This window comes from Gastrolobium bilobum, unplaced genomic scaffold, assembly GCF_033153095.1.
Source record: "Gastrolobium bilobum isolate Gb01-03AN ecotype WA unplaced genomic scaffold, APGP_CSIRO_Gbil_v1 utg119528, whole genome shotgun sequence".
Classification (NCBI taxonomy): Eukaryota; Viridiplantae; Streptophyta; class Magnoliopsida; order Fabales; family Fabaceae; genus Gastrolobium; species Gastrolobium bilobum.
This window is the reverse complement of record NW_026896013.1, coordinates 1702-15395: the sequence shown is the minus strand read 5'-3', so window position 1 is coordinate 15395 and position 13694 is coordinate 1702. Positions and strand designations below refer to the sequence as shown.

Here is a 13694-nt window from a genome sequence, read left to right as displayed (position 1 = left end):
AAGTAAGCAGATTGATAAAGCTTCAAGAGGTAAGCTCTATGTTTAAGGAGTCTTTTCCTGCTCGAGTGCTCCACTATAGTTAGTAGACTGTGGTTGGAATGTATGACTGTTGATATGATACTTTGTATAGATGCATTCATATAGAGTTATTTGATAACATGATATAACTTGCTCTGATATGATTTCTGTATTGATATATGGTACACTGATGTCTTCTTGGGGCTTCCCTGGGAATGACTATGTACACATCTGACATGTTCTGGTTCCGCTTGGGGTCCTCCCTTGGGAACACGTGCGTTGATTTCCGCTTGGGGTCCTCCCTTGGGAATGACGGCGCACGCCTCTACTGGTTCCGCTTGGGGTCCTCCCTTGGGAACACGTGTGTTGATTTCCGCTTGGGGTCCTCCCTTGGGAATGACGGCGCACGCCTTCGATATGATATGGATATATGCTCTGTTCTGTTATGATATCTGCTATATGTTGTATTTGTATACTCTATATCTGACTTTCATGCAGGAGTGAGCCAGGCCTATGAGAATTCTCTATAAACCTGGAGCTTATTAAGATTTGTAATCTCACCCCTCGTTGGGGCCATATTTTCAGGTGCCCAGATCCCCGGTGAGACCTCTCTAGTCAGGGACGCGACCCGTGGCTGAGGATTTTGGACGTATTGGATTTTGCGTAGCTGTAGGCTACTTCTATTTTGGAGTATAATGCTTTCATTTAGTATTTCAGTATTTTGTGGATCATGATGTTAGATCCTTTATTTTGTATATGGCATGTATATGTTTTGTACATGTCTGTCAGTTTGATGCATGTACATTTGAGTATTCAGGCACGTTATATGACGATGTAGTATTCAGTTATGTTTATGTATTGGATTGCATGTTGTTAGATTAGCGGCACTGAGCCAAGTTATGCATGTGCCCATGGATGGGTATCTGATTATATCTGAATGACTGGTACTTCTGGATTGATGTGCTGTATAAACTGTGTATCAGGAAATGCTTTTGAGTGGGATTGGAAAATCCCTAATTGTCTGATTTATAGAGGAAACACTGCCGATTTTCGTTTACGTCAAGTAAGAATTAAAGTAGAAAAAGAAAAAGTTAGTTCGTATTTTTGTAAGTTAAGTCTTCCGTTGTTTCTGTTTATATCATATGCATGTTAATTGAACCGGCTCGAGACGGGAATGTTACAATGTGGCTTGAAGTATAAGTATGAAGGCATGATTGATAAAATGCACAATAAACATAGTGTTCGCATAAAAATAAAATAAAATATTATGCCTATTTTTTTTATGCTTATTTTATTTGTTCTTCTTCAATATCATTAGATCAGAATATCAAGAAAATAATAAATTAATTAAAATTCTGATATAACAGTATTGAAAATGAACAAATAAAGTAAATAACTTAGGCCTAAAAAAATTAGTGGGGATATTATGATTTATAGTAATTATGTCGGTTGATTTCACGTTACTCGTTAAGCCTCATCCTTAATCAATGCAAATCATTAGACATAGACACTGACTAGGCTTCATTTCCATCATCTTCACTCATTGGCTGTGGCTTCTAAATGCTCTCTCTCTCTCACACACACACACACACACGCACTCAGAGAGTCAAATATTTATGTAATTCTTAATCTTATACAACCGGTTCTGCTGTTGGCCTCGTTGCCATGACCGTTGGAGTGGTTGCCGCGACGGTTGCTGTAACCGTTCATGCCATTGTTGCACTTGCTTTTGCAGCTGCACCTGTTTGTGGTGCATACAGTGAAAGAAGAGAAGTTGCCAGGCTGGCTCAGCTTGATGCTGCTGCTAAAGTTGCTTATGTCCTGAACAACGATCTTGACACGATTGATCGACTCGTTGAGTGCCTCCACACCGCGGTGGAAGGTGATAAGCTTCTGGTTCGGTTTGGTTTGGAGAGGGGAAGAGAGAGGTACCCTATCATGGAGGTTCTCAAGCAGATATGTAAGAGCCATCAGAATTTTCTACGCCAGCTTGATGATCTTGAGGAGCATGTATGCCTCTGCTTTCACACTGTCAACAAGGCGAGATCGTTGCTTCTTCAAGAGATACGCAATCATCAAACTTTGTAGTTCATATTCCTAACCAACTAATCATTTAGACACTGACTAGGCTTCATTTCCATCATCTTCACTCATTGGCTGTGGCTTCTAAATGATCTAGAATACATCTAAATTCAGGGTGATCAAGTTCAAGGCCTAACAAACAATTACAACATACCAAACCACGCATTGAGTTACTGAAATCATTTTGCCAACGCCCAGGGGTTGATTTAAAATTCTATGACAGCATTATTATTTGCTCAATCTAAACTTCAAACTGCCTGCATTTCGACGAAGAGAATGTCATTGTGCCCCTAAATGACAATAAGATACCATTTCTAACTTCTAATATCGCACAACAAAGGAATACTTTAACTACGAAATTCTTAAAATGTGTCTGGTAAACCTGTTAAAGATACGGCAGGTTATCTGATTCTATTGGAATTCAAAAAAAAAACAATCAATAATAATTGAAATTACCCGACTTAATTTGGTTTAAGTACTTAATTTTATTTAACCATAGTCGTACCATATAAGGATGACTCAAGATCATTTACACCTGTCTCGAATTCATGACCTCTAATAAAGGGAAGAAACAGCAAAATTCTGATTGCTTCTTATTGTGCTTTGGTAACTTTTGTTTTCACGACCCAAGTTCCAGTATCGGGGTGGAAGGAACAAACCAATTTTTTCTGCAGCAAAAAATATTTTTCTCTGGATCCAGATTACATCTAAATTCAAGGATGGTCGAGATCAAGGCTGTAACAAACAATTACAACGTACCAAAACATACATCGTGTTACCGAAATGATTTTACCAACACCAAATTTCTGCTAGCATTATTATTGACTCAAGCTCAACTTAAAACTACCTGCATTTCGACCACGAGGATGTTATTGCGCCCCAAAATGATTCTAATTTGTGTTTGGTGCATTTTGATAACAGAATGGGACAGAATATTAAGTTAAAAAGAGTAATGCATCTTTAATATACCAAAATAGATGGAATTAAGGAAAACAAAACAGAAATTTCCTGTTCCACTCCCATTTCATTTTGTTCCATTTGTTGTCTACGGGCCAAAAATAACAAATTTTCTTATTTAAGTACCACTAAATATGTATTACCTTGATTATGATATATACTACCTCAATTATATGACTCAGCAATATCTTCCAGTTAAACAATATTTTAAATATTATAATTTATAACTAAGATAGTAAACATTTAATAATACAGCGCCAGAAATTTCCGTTCTTTTGGAACACCTAAGAAGGTATTTAATAGAAATGTATTGAAAAATATTTTACTGAAAAAAAAATCTCCATATAACTATACAAGAATATATTGAACCTTTGCATTACAGATGTGAAATCAGTGTTGCTGGCGGAGAGAATAAAGCCTGAGGGGGAAGAAATGACGTGGTTTCTTGGAAATACTTACAATTATATAGTTTCTGAGCGGAGAATATATATACAAGATGGCTGGCAACTAACACAACTTATGCAAACTATACCATCTCTGCTATAATTCACAATTATGGAATAGAACAACTGGGGTGAGGAAGGAGGATGACGACCTGAAAAAAACAACATGTACAACCAAAGTGAGCGGGCTATGGGTTCAAAAAGTAACCTCACTTTGCAGTGTAATGCATTTCTTCGCTTTGATTATCAATGTCAGTTCCTACTACTAGTGCCACTGTACATGCTCCTCAAAATCACCGGAACCGTTTTTGTCCAGTCAAATTCCTAGTCACACTACAGTATATACTGATTCTCGAAGCTAGTAGTTCATCTAATTACCACTTATTTGACATTGCTGGTCCGGATTGCTGTAGGCAATATCCTTTCTGATTCACATTTCTTTTTATCTTTTTCTATTTTCTTCGTTTCAATCTCTAGCTGCTTGCAATTTTCTTCATGGGCTTTTTTGAACATTCTAGTAAAGTCGACCAAAGTTGTGACAACTGCAGAAAATTCAAAATAAACACAAGAATTAGTAGAAGAGAAAAAATTCGTGGTTTGTTCCTCAACTGAACTACATAATAGAGTATGTCTAACACAAATTATCAACATAAAGTCAAGAATGAAAGGGGGGAAGTGCATTTATGATTTTTCCCTTCAAAAGGAATTACAGTAAAGTCAACAGAGTGACAGTTTCCCAGCTTCAAATAGGAACAGTCAAGAGAAACCTTACTAGACATCGATAAAGAAGATCAGTTTTAAAGAACCGTACATTGCTTCCAATTTAATGAAATTTCAGGACAAGAACAGACTTAAGAATATGCATGCAAAATGTAAATATTAAATTTTTTACTTCAAAAAGAGACATCCAAATGATAGTTTGGAAATTAGCAATAAAGGTATCCAAATGATAGTTTGGAAATTAGCAATAAAGGTAGTTCATTACTTATATATATATTGAAATTGGGAGTAATAAAATCAAATCTTGAAAATTCTTATGTATGCAGCTTAGTATAAGTGAAGAATCCATGCACCAACTTTCTCTTTGGAACGTATAATTCTGGGAAGGTTCAAAGCAAAAAATATAATTAGATAAACCAAACAGAGAGTTCTCATTCAATCAGCTATTAAAAGAGAATATTATATTTAAACAGTCACACACCTTGCTCAAATGTGCAGCTAGATGGATCTTCACCAAAATAAAGAATCAATGCATCCACGTTCTTACCCTGTAAACATAGACTCTCCAGGTAAAGCATAGCCTGTATATGGTTTTAGAAGAACGAAAAATATATCCTTGAAAGCCTACCACGCTAGAGTATAGTGAAGCCAATGAACGGACTTCAGCTTCAGCAAAACAGAGGAACCCTTTCAAATTCTGGGGGCAAAATAAAAGAAGTTAGAGACTGACATTTGCATACAGTTTTTTATATGAAAATCAGGACCCTTTAGCTAACAGTAAAGGTATGCACATTTTTACTCTTTACCACATTCTCCTAAAGTCAGAACTACAAACTTTAACATTAGGCCAATCACCAACAAGCCTCAATGTCTGCCTCCACATAATGGAAATTCAAAAAAAAAAAATGGTCTTCTTTCACAAATATGATTGCAAACTCAATTGGCTACAATTAATTTCGATAAATAAACGATTCACAGATAACTGTAGGATAAATTTTTTGTGTAAATCAAAAACTTGAAGCAATGAAAATGAACAACGGCAGTTTATTAAAAAACAAAAATTAAAAGAAGAAAAGACAAGAGTTGATGAATGAACTTCTCCAAACTATGAAAGATTTATACAAGGAGTGAAGACATGATGCCTATACCTTGCGGAAAGTTTCTGTCATAGGGCCATCACTTTTAGAGGTTGATAGTTCCTGTACAACTTTCTCTAACCCTTTGGTTATAGCTTGCATCTCCTCTGCTAGAAACTTCAATTGGATCTGGAACAAATTATACAAGTCAGTGATCATAAATATACAATGCATGTCATTGTCGTCAACATAATGAACTGAAGAAAGTCAGAAACCTTTGCTGCTGGCTCTAGGTTAGCAAGATCCTTGGAGAAGTCTAAAACTTCTGGTAGTTTGTCAGCTAGCACCTACGGGTAAGCATATAGTCAGATTAATTCATTAAAGATGCAAAGAAAATCATTATGAGAAAGGAATAAATAGCAAGATGTACCTTACAAAGATAATGCATGAGAGTCATCTTATTGTTCCGTGCACATGTCTCAGTGAGTTTAAGAAGGCTATCCAATCTGAATCCAATAGCAGAACCTAAACGAAGATTGGATAGTGTAAACATTTGTCAACTATCAGACTAAACTCCAAAGACTAATAATGTCAATGTAATGTGCTACAATATGAAATCACACAATGGATTATAGAAAGCACATGAAATCAACAAAAGGAAATGAACAACGACAGCAGTCATAAAATAAAATAAAAAATAAAAAAATGACGAAAATGTGAATTATTTAATTTCTTAGCTTCTATATTTAGAAATAAGCCATGGTTTGAATTGAAATCATTCATCATATATCTAGCTTTCTGCAATCCATATTTTTTTATTTAAACATTTTAAACTAAACGTTCAAAATTTGTTAAATAACTACATGACTGCCCACTTTTCAGTTCCCTTGATTTATTCTATTTTTATTTAGAGAGAAAAAAAGTAGAATAACTAACCCACCAACCTTAATTTCCTATATTTCTGGGTAAAGCTTATACATTAGGGAGAGATAAAACATTAAAACCAAGTTCTAGTATCATTATATAGTAGGTCTGCACAGCAAACCTCATGAATAATTGAATATAATGATACTAAAACTTAGTTTTGATGTTTTGTAAATTTATTCACCAATTTTATTTAGTTTTCTCTCAATAGATCTTAATTAATATGCCACTGCGAGTGCAGCAACAACGTTGGTGAACATGACATTCTCAACATTGAAATGGCTGATGCAGAAGATTAATAAAGAAATTATTTATATTGAAGTCAGAAAATTTTTTTATTAAGGAATGATGAAAGGGTGGCAGATCCCTAAAGGAAATTATTGGAAATTGACTAAAAGAACAAAAGAGCCATTAGCCTTACCGTCCAAGAGAAAAAGAAAACTCCAAGCACACAACAGTCTACTATCAGTCTATCACAACTAGGTGGGGGGAAAATTAAGTAAAGGGTGAAAGGGAAAGAAAAACAGTGTATGGGTTATATTTATACATACAAGATCGCACACTATCAAAAAAAAAAAAAATAGTTTAGCATTGCTTCACAATTGTAAGTGTAGCTATATTTCTCAAAATTTCTCAAAATATCACAAAAATTTATATTTAATTTACAAAAAAAAAAAAAGATCCAAAATATAGCTCCAAGACAAAAATCATAAGACCTTATGTACCTGTTCACATCTCCCTAACTTCTCCTTTTCCCCAGTATAACCCTGTGCCAAATTAATTATAGTTATGAAATTTTGAGAAATAGGAGATTCAGCACGTTAAGGCATATGAATTCAGCATAATAATTACCCATCATTATATCCCAACCTTGAGTACTTCCATCTCCTCTTTTGTAGGACAAAATTTTATGAGGTTCTCAACCTGATCAGTGTCTAGTGCTGACTCTTCCAGTGCTAGTACTGAGCTCTGAACATTCCAAACAAGCCATTATTAATGAATAAAAAATCACCATAACTTATCTACATGATTCTACAGCTTCAACAAGACTAGAAAAAGAGAAGATCAGAATGAAGCATAAAATGTAGCTCAAGCCCCAGCCATTATTCTTATGGCACACCAAAAACAGAAATATGCTAGTGAACAATTGCAAATGTACGTTATATAATTCCCCTCCCCCCACCACAAGCTTTGTTTAAAATGGATTTTGTTATTAGTGAAGACCGTGCTATCAATTCATGTGCTCGGTGAATTTAAAGACTCAGCAAAATGTGTTAAGAAATTTGTTAAAAATTCTACAGATATTTCATATGATACTACGAACATTTTTCTTTCACTTTAATACAACGCCAAGAAACTGTGCTCCTCAATAGCAATAATCTCTTTTAAAATCACAAAACACCACAATTGCAGAATAAAGTAACAATTTCAGTTGAGGGTGAGCCTTGGAGCAAGGTTGCTCCTTTGAATGTCAGAAGTTTGTGTCTACGAAACAGCCTCTTTGCATATTCCTCTTTGCAAATATGCAAAGGTAAAACTTCATACAGTCGACTCCCATCCCTACCCTTACAAAATCGGGAAGACTTGTACACTAAGGTTTGCCCTTGCAGTAGCAATTCCAGGTAACTTACTAATATCAATATGCTACATGGTAATGAAGAAATTACATTGTGATAGAATATATAGATGATATTGTATATTATCTTGATTTTATTTTAATATAGTTTAGATTATCCTATATTAGTTTTCCTATTTCTTTATATTTCAGGATTTATTAAAAGTGATACCCAGTTCTTTACAGTTGTATGCTAAAATTGATTCCAACGTTTTTTAGTTTCCAATGAACACAAATGACTAGTAGATTATAGATAGACTCCGAATCAAAAGACAAAGCTATCATTCATTCATTGGTAACCAAACCATAATTTTCTTACTAAATACCACTCCATATTATCAAAAATAGTTTAGTTTTTATTACAAAAAAAAAAATAGTTTAGTTTTCTTTACTACTTTGTAAGAGAATAAAATTAATATCAATCTTACCATTAAATCATGCAACGGAACTTTCACTTTTGAAAGCATGATTTCACAATTATATGCTCGCCAATGCTCAACCTGCAAGGAATGATCATATTAATCTAAATCAAAATAAAAAAGAAGATAATACCACCTTTACATCATTGTCAAACACAATATATATCAATGAGAAAATGATAAAAGAGTCTATTTTAGAAACTGAACCATGCAGATAAACATTCATTATCAAACACACTGTACAATACAAGTGAACTCTCATGATTCCATGATATGTACAAGGGAAGAAAATACCGCAGACACTACTGGTTTCAAGACGGGTTGGTTATATACCTCTATCATTCTAAAATTTTCCAAATTAATTTCGTTTACATCAATTTTGATACTTCACTTTGACATCTCTTTATTTTTCCGTCAATGACAAGCTGACAGATGACACAACTCGCAGCTTTATGGTTATATGGCACCAGCATAAAATGATAACCAATGGTTATAATTATTAGGAACTATTTATTAATCAGTTAATAGATATAGTTAATAGTGATTACTTTTCTTGCATTTTCCGATCACATTCAGACATAAACAACTAGATTACGTAAATTAGTAATTATCCATAAGCACTTTTTGTGCTACTAGAAACTGAAGCTAAATTACCAATTGCACTTTATCATATTTAGGCCCAGCTGAGCTTTGGACATTTGACTTCTTGGCAGGGCCTGAACCTGGGGCTGCTGCTGAGAAGAGATTCTCAAGCTCTGACATATCAATCTCTGGGGCTCTACATTAAGAAAATAAAAGCAGAGGCATGTGAGACACTAGAATAATATAAGGACAATTTGTCACATAAAATGGAACCCCATAGTCAATCAATGTTACTTGGAAGCTTCGCCAGACTTCTGTGTCTCATCCCACAAACTTCCTTGCACTGCTCTAGATAGTTTCAACCAATGCAACGGCTTCAATTTTTTGGTGTGATTCTTTGAACTATTAGTACGTGATAGAATTCGTCCATTTGAAGCAGCGGGCGAACTAGATCGAGCTCCTATTGAGCCTGACACACTGTTTCCATCACCACCCCTTGGAAAAGGACTGCTTGGTTTTATACCCCTTTACCAAAGGGAATTAGAGGTGGTGGAGCAACTGGTGCTATAGATGCAGATGGAGACTTTTGCAATGAAGGATTAGGGCGATCACTGGGAAATGGTGGTGGTGGTGGTGTGGTAGGACCTTTAGCTTTCCCAAAAAGATGAGGAGGTGAAGGAGGTGGAGGAGGCTTAAACCTAACAGGTTGCTTCTCTTTTAGAGAAGGTGGAAGGGGAGGAGGGGACCCATCTCTAACATTTGGCTCCTCATTCATAGGAAGAAAAGGAGGAGGAGGTGGAGGTGGAGGGGGTCCAGCTCTAGCTGGTTTATGGTCCTTTAGTGGAGGCGTAGGAGGAGGAGGTTGTGAAGAGGAACACTCAAGTCTTGTTCTAACAGGTAGAATCTCATTCGCAGGTGTTTCTGAAAAAAGTGAAGGGAATGGTTGAACTGAAGTAATTGCTGAAACTGAAGGATGAGAAATAGCATCAGATGGTGACTTACTATGAAAAGTAGATGACAATTGGGTCCCAGGAGTAGTGCTAGAAATAGATGCATGACTTATGTCTTTTGATTGGTGTCCTGATTTGGAAGGGGGGAAATGATGAGAGGGTGATTCCGTGTGCGGAGGAGTATCATGAACTTCTTTAGCACAACTAGTTGAGGGAGGCCGCAGAGGAGGTGTTCGTGGGGAAAAAGAAGTATCCACAATACCAGATAAGGCAAGATCAGATGCCTGCAATTTTGTGTCTGTGTTTGTAGACCCTGTCAGAGATTTACTGGACTCTAAGGTTCTTTCATGGGAGCTGGGATTCTCTTGACTGACAATATCATATGTACTAGGCCGTTCTGGAGCAACATCGACCTTGCTGGTCTTTTCCTCTTTTCTACTGATATTATTATCTGGGGATCGCTTAGTTGAGGACAAAGACTGTATCACTCCATTCAAATTCCCCTGAGGCATTCTAAGACCTGTTTCATGCATTAAAGCGCCAGTTTCCACATCCTGATCAGAAACTGTATCCAATTTATCAGTCATCATAGCCGCAACACTTATCTATTGGAGCACATTAAGTGCAGCATCTGCCTTTGGATTCATCCAGTCCACATGGCTAAAGATCTCTTGAACCTTGGTAAATGCTTCTATTGGCAGTCCCTCCTTCTCCTCAAAGCATGAGGTACCATCCGCGATAACTGCTTTGGCAGCATCCATCTCTGAGAAAAGGATCTGGATACAATCATAAACCAAAAAACATTTTCAACGTTAGACATATGTGACCTAAAACAACATGATAATTGGTGAAACAACAAGTTGTACCTCAGCTCTGAAATCTTTTGGAAAGTGATCTTTAGCATCCCACAAAACATCAATTTCATCCCGGTTAAGCATCAGTATATTAGATCTAACAAAAGCCGTATTGAACATGACTCGGAACATCATCATTTCACGCTCCATGTCACCATTCAAATTAATGCTCTCAATCACGACATCACCTTGAATATGGCAATTGATATCGATTTTAATTAGCTCACACTCTCCCTGCAACACAGTAGCAAGGAATTCCATAGTAGTTACACAACTAAGATCACACAACTAAGATCAGATTCCATATGCATCTCTCTCCAGCAGGAATAAATATGTTGACAAACAGTATTTACTAGAACAAAAAAAATTTCATCATATCAACAGATTTATTTAAATTCAAAAAGAATGGCCCCATCCTGAACTCAAGTGGGCCTCGAAGGCCTAATTTGATGGGAATATGCTAAATGGTGAACATATATTATATGAACAAAAAACATTTCATCGTATTAACAGGTTTATTAAATTTAAAGAGAATGACCCCATCCTGAACTCAACTGGGTCCTCTATGGCCTAGAAGCATAAGCTATGTTGAAATTTGACTGGGATCTGCTAAATGCTGAACATAGATTATATGAACTTATCTTCCTTTCCTTCTTTTAAGTATTTTCCCTCTATCGCTTTCCTTTTACATTTTTTGGGATATTGATGCCAAGTGCAGGCATGCAGCCTCTTGGATCAAGACTAAGACTCATCTTAAATGAAGCTCCTGTATTTTTCAAGAGTAATAAAGAAGTGCATGCTCTTCATCAGTATTGGTATATGCAGGGGTCTAATATTTATGGATTAAGGCTCAAGCTACCAAAACAGTAATAAAATTTATGAGGTCACAACTAATCTCAAGAATATAGCTGCTTACAGATTTCAACAAATATTTTCCCAAATAACAGTAACGCCATATTCTTTTATCAGTTAAGATTAATTATCTGCCAAAATGAGAGGACATTAGTTCTCATCGAGTCATCATATATGCAATGAGTGCATGCCTCCTAAAAACCACGATAGCATAATCAACAAACTGAAAAAGCCTAAAGAAATTCTGCTTGAATGAGTTCTCTTATTGTATCTATAAAAATAAAGGATTTTGTTTCTCTAGTCAAAAACAGGAGCCAGGAGTACCCAGAGCAATCCATGTGAAGTTTCACCTGCTTGTAAGCCTGGACACTTTTGCTTCTCTTTGGCGTTGAAAACAACATTTTTGGATTTTTATCTGCACTAAAAGGGTCCTTTCCGTAAATTCTAAACACAGGATGACAAGTACCTTCCCCATCAAAGTTTGGTATAAATCTGCGAATGATGCAGTCCAACATGAGTGTCCTATCTAGCGGAGGCCAATCTAAGGCCACACTCCTCCTTGAAACATACTGCAGATACCTCAGTTGGGAAGGGATTGGATTCAACGGTGTCAACAAATGTAAAAGCTCCTGTGGAGCCTGCCTGTAAACAATATCCAAAGTCCTCTGCTCCCCAGTATAAAGTTTCCGATAAATCAACAACGCAGCCAACATGAAAGCCAAAACGGGCCAACCACCACGTTCACAATGCATCAACAACACATTCTGCTGCCCAAGCGAGAGCCAGCTTTCACCAGACCTTAAAAAGTGGTGAATGAGCTCCATTTTGAGCACAGGGCAACCCTCGTAGTGCCTAGGATAGTCCATGATAGTAATATCATACTCAAACAAAATGTTAGCCATCTCACTCTTTGTCTCTTCCTCACGAAAATTGAAAACAAGAATGGAAGCATCAGGCAAGTTCTCTCGAAGTTGACCAACTATCCCATCCATGTACACTTTGTAATTCTCTTCATTCCAAGCATACGTGGTGAAGCAGCAATAAAAAACTACATTCACATATAGTGAATGTTAATTGCAATAATAATAATAAGGTAAATTCAAAATGAACTTATTCTTTTTCAAATTTCCATTCATATAATCTCTTATAGACCTAGCTAATGCTCATTGAATTATATATGAATTACGCGAGAGCATAGTATGAAATCATTCTTCACCGTTTTTTTCAACAGGCAGATGCAATAATCAAAGGAACTAATTAAAGAATGAGAAAAAGGAGTGGGAGAAAGTACCATAAACTCTCTCACAGATCTCGAGGAGGCCATCAGGAGGCTTGCGAAAGAACAATTTGCGGAGCATAGCCATGTCCGCGAAGCTTCATATTCAGGTTTCGACGAGAACCCTATCGCACGCGATGGATTTATGAATAACCAGAAATTCTCATATGAAGGAGAGGGAAACGATTTTCTCTACGCTTTAAGTCAGAAAATCACGAAGAAGCAGTTTTAGGGAAAATGAGAGAATGAATGAAAAGCGAGTTTGGATTTTTCGTTATCTCTCTTACTCTCTTTTTTGTTTCACGTAACGATGAGGACGATGGGTCCGTTGGTTTTGTTTCGTAGCTGAATTTTTTGACTGCAGCTGAGAATACTAACTGACTTACAGTGACCCGGTCGGTGACGTGGAGACCCATCGAGGCGACACGTGTACATGGATATGGACCATGACGGGTAATTTCTAATTACTGTGATTTTCCCTTTCCGGAATTTTTGCCATCATGAAATAGTCATGAGTTGCAGTTTCCGTACAATGAAAGACCCGTGTCCATCCTTGCAGCATCAGTGGCAGCGAATCGCTTAGCTGCACTGGGATTTCCCTGGAAATAAATCTTTAGTAGCAGAGTATATTTGATCATTTATTGTATGATACATGAATAAAAAATATTATATTTAAAATATAAATAATGTAAATTTTTTTATGTATTACAAAATAATTAGACAAATATATTGAATCTTCTGTGCATGAGAGGTTCTAAAGATTTATTTTTTTAGTATAAATCTTTATAATTAAAAAAAAATTCCTTAATATAAACATTGCCTTTGATTTCCATTTTCATTCCCTCCGATTAAAGGGCGAGAAAATTATCAATCACCAGAGTCATTCAACTAATTCAATCAACTGATGATTTATTTGGCCCTCTTAA

The 13694-nt window shown here is 36.2% G+C and overlaps 1 protein-coding gene and 1 pseudogene across 1 annotated transcript; one reads left to right on the top strand and one right to left on the bottom strand.

Moving 5' to 3' along the window:
• Positions 1–1683: 1683 nt before the first annotated feature.
• On the top strand, positions 1684–2106 carry LOC133297294 (UPF0496 protein At3g19330-like). Its single transcript, XM_061496404.1, has one exon. It carries the CDS (start codon positions 1684–1686, stop codon positions 2104–2106), a length of 423 nt encoding a protein of 140 aa, XP_061352388.1.
• Positions 2107–3839: 1733 nt separating this feature from the next.
• LOC133297295 (formin-like protein 13) lies at positions 3840–12856 on the bottom strand (annotated as a pseudogene).
• Between the last annotated feature and the right edge of the window lie 838 nt (positions 12857–13694).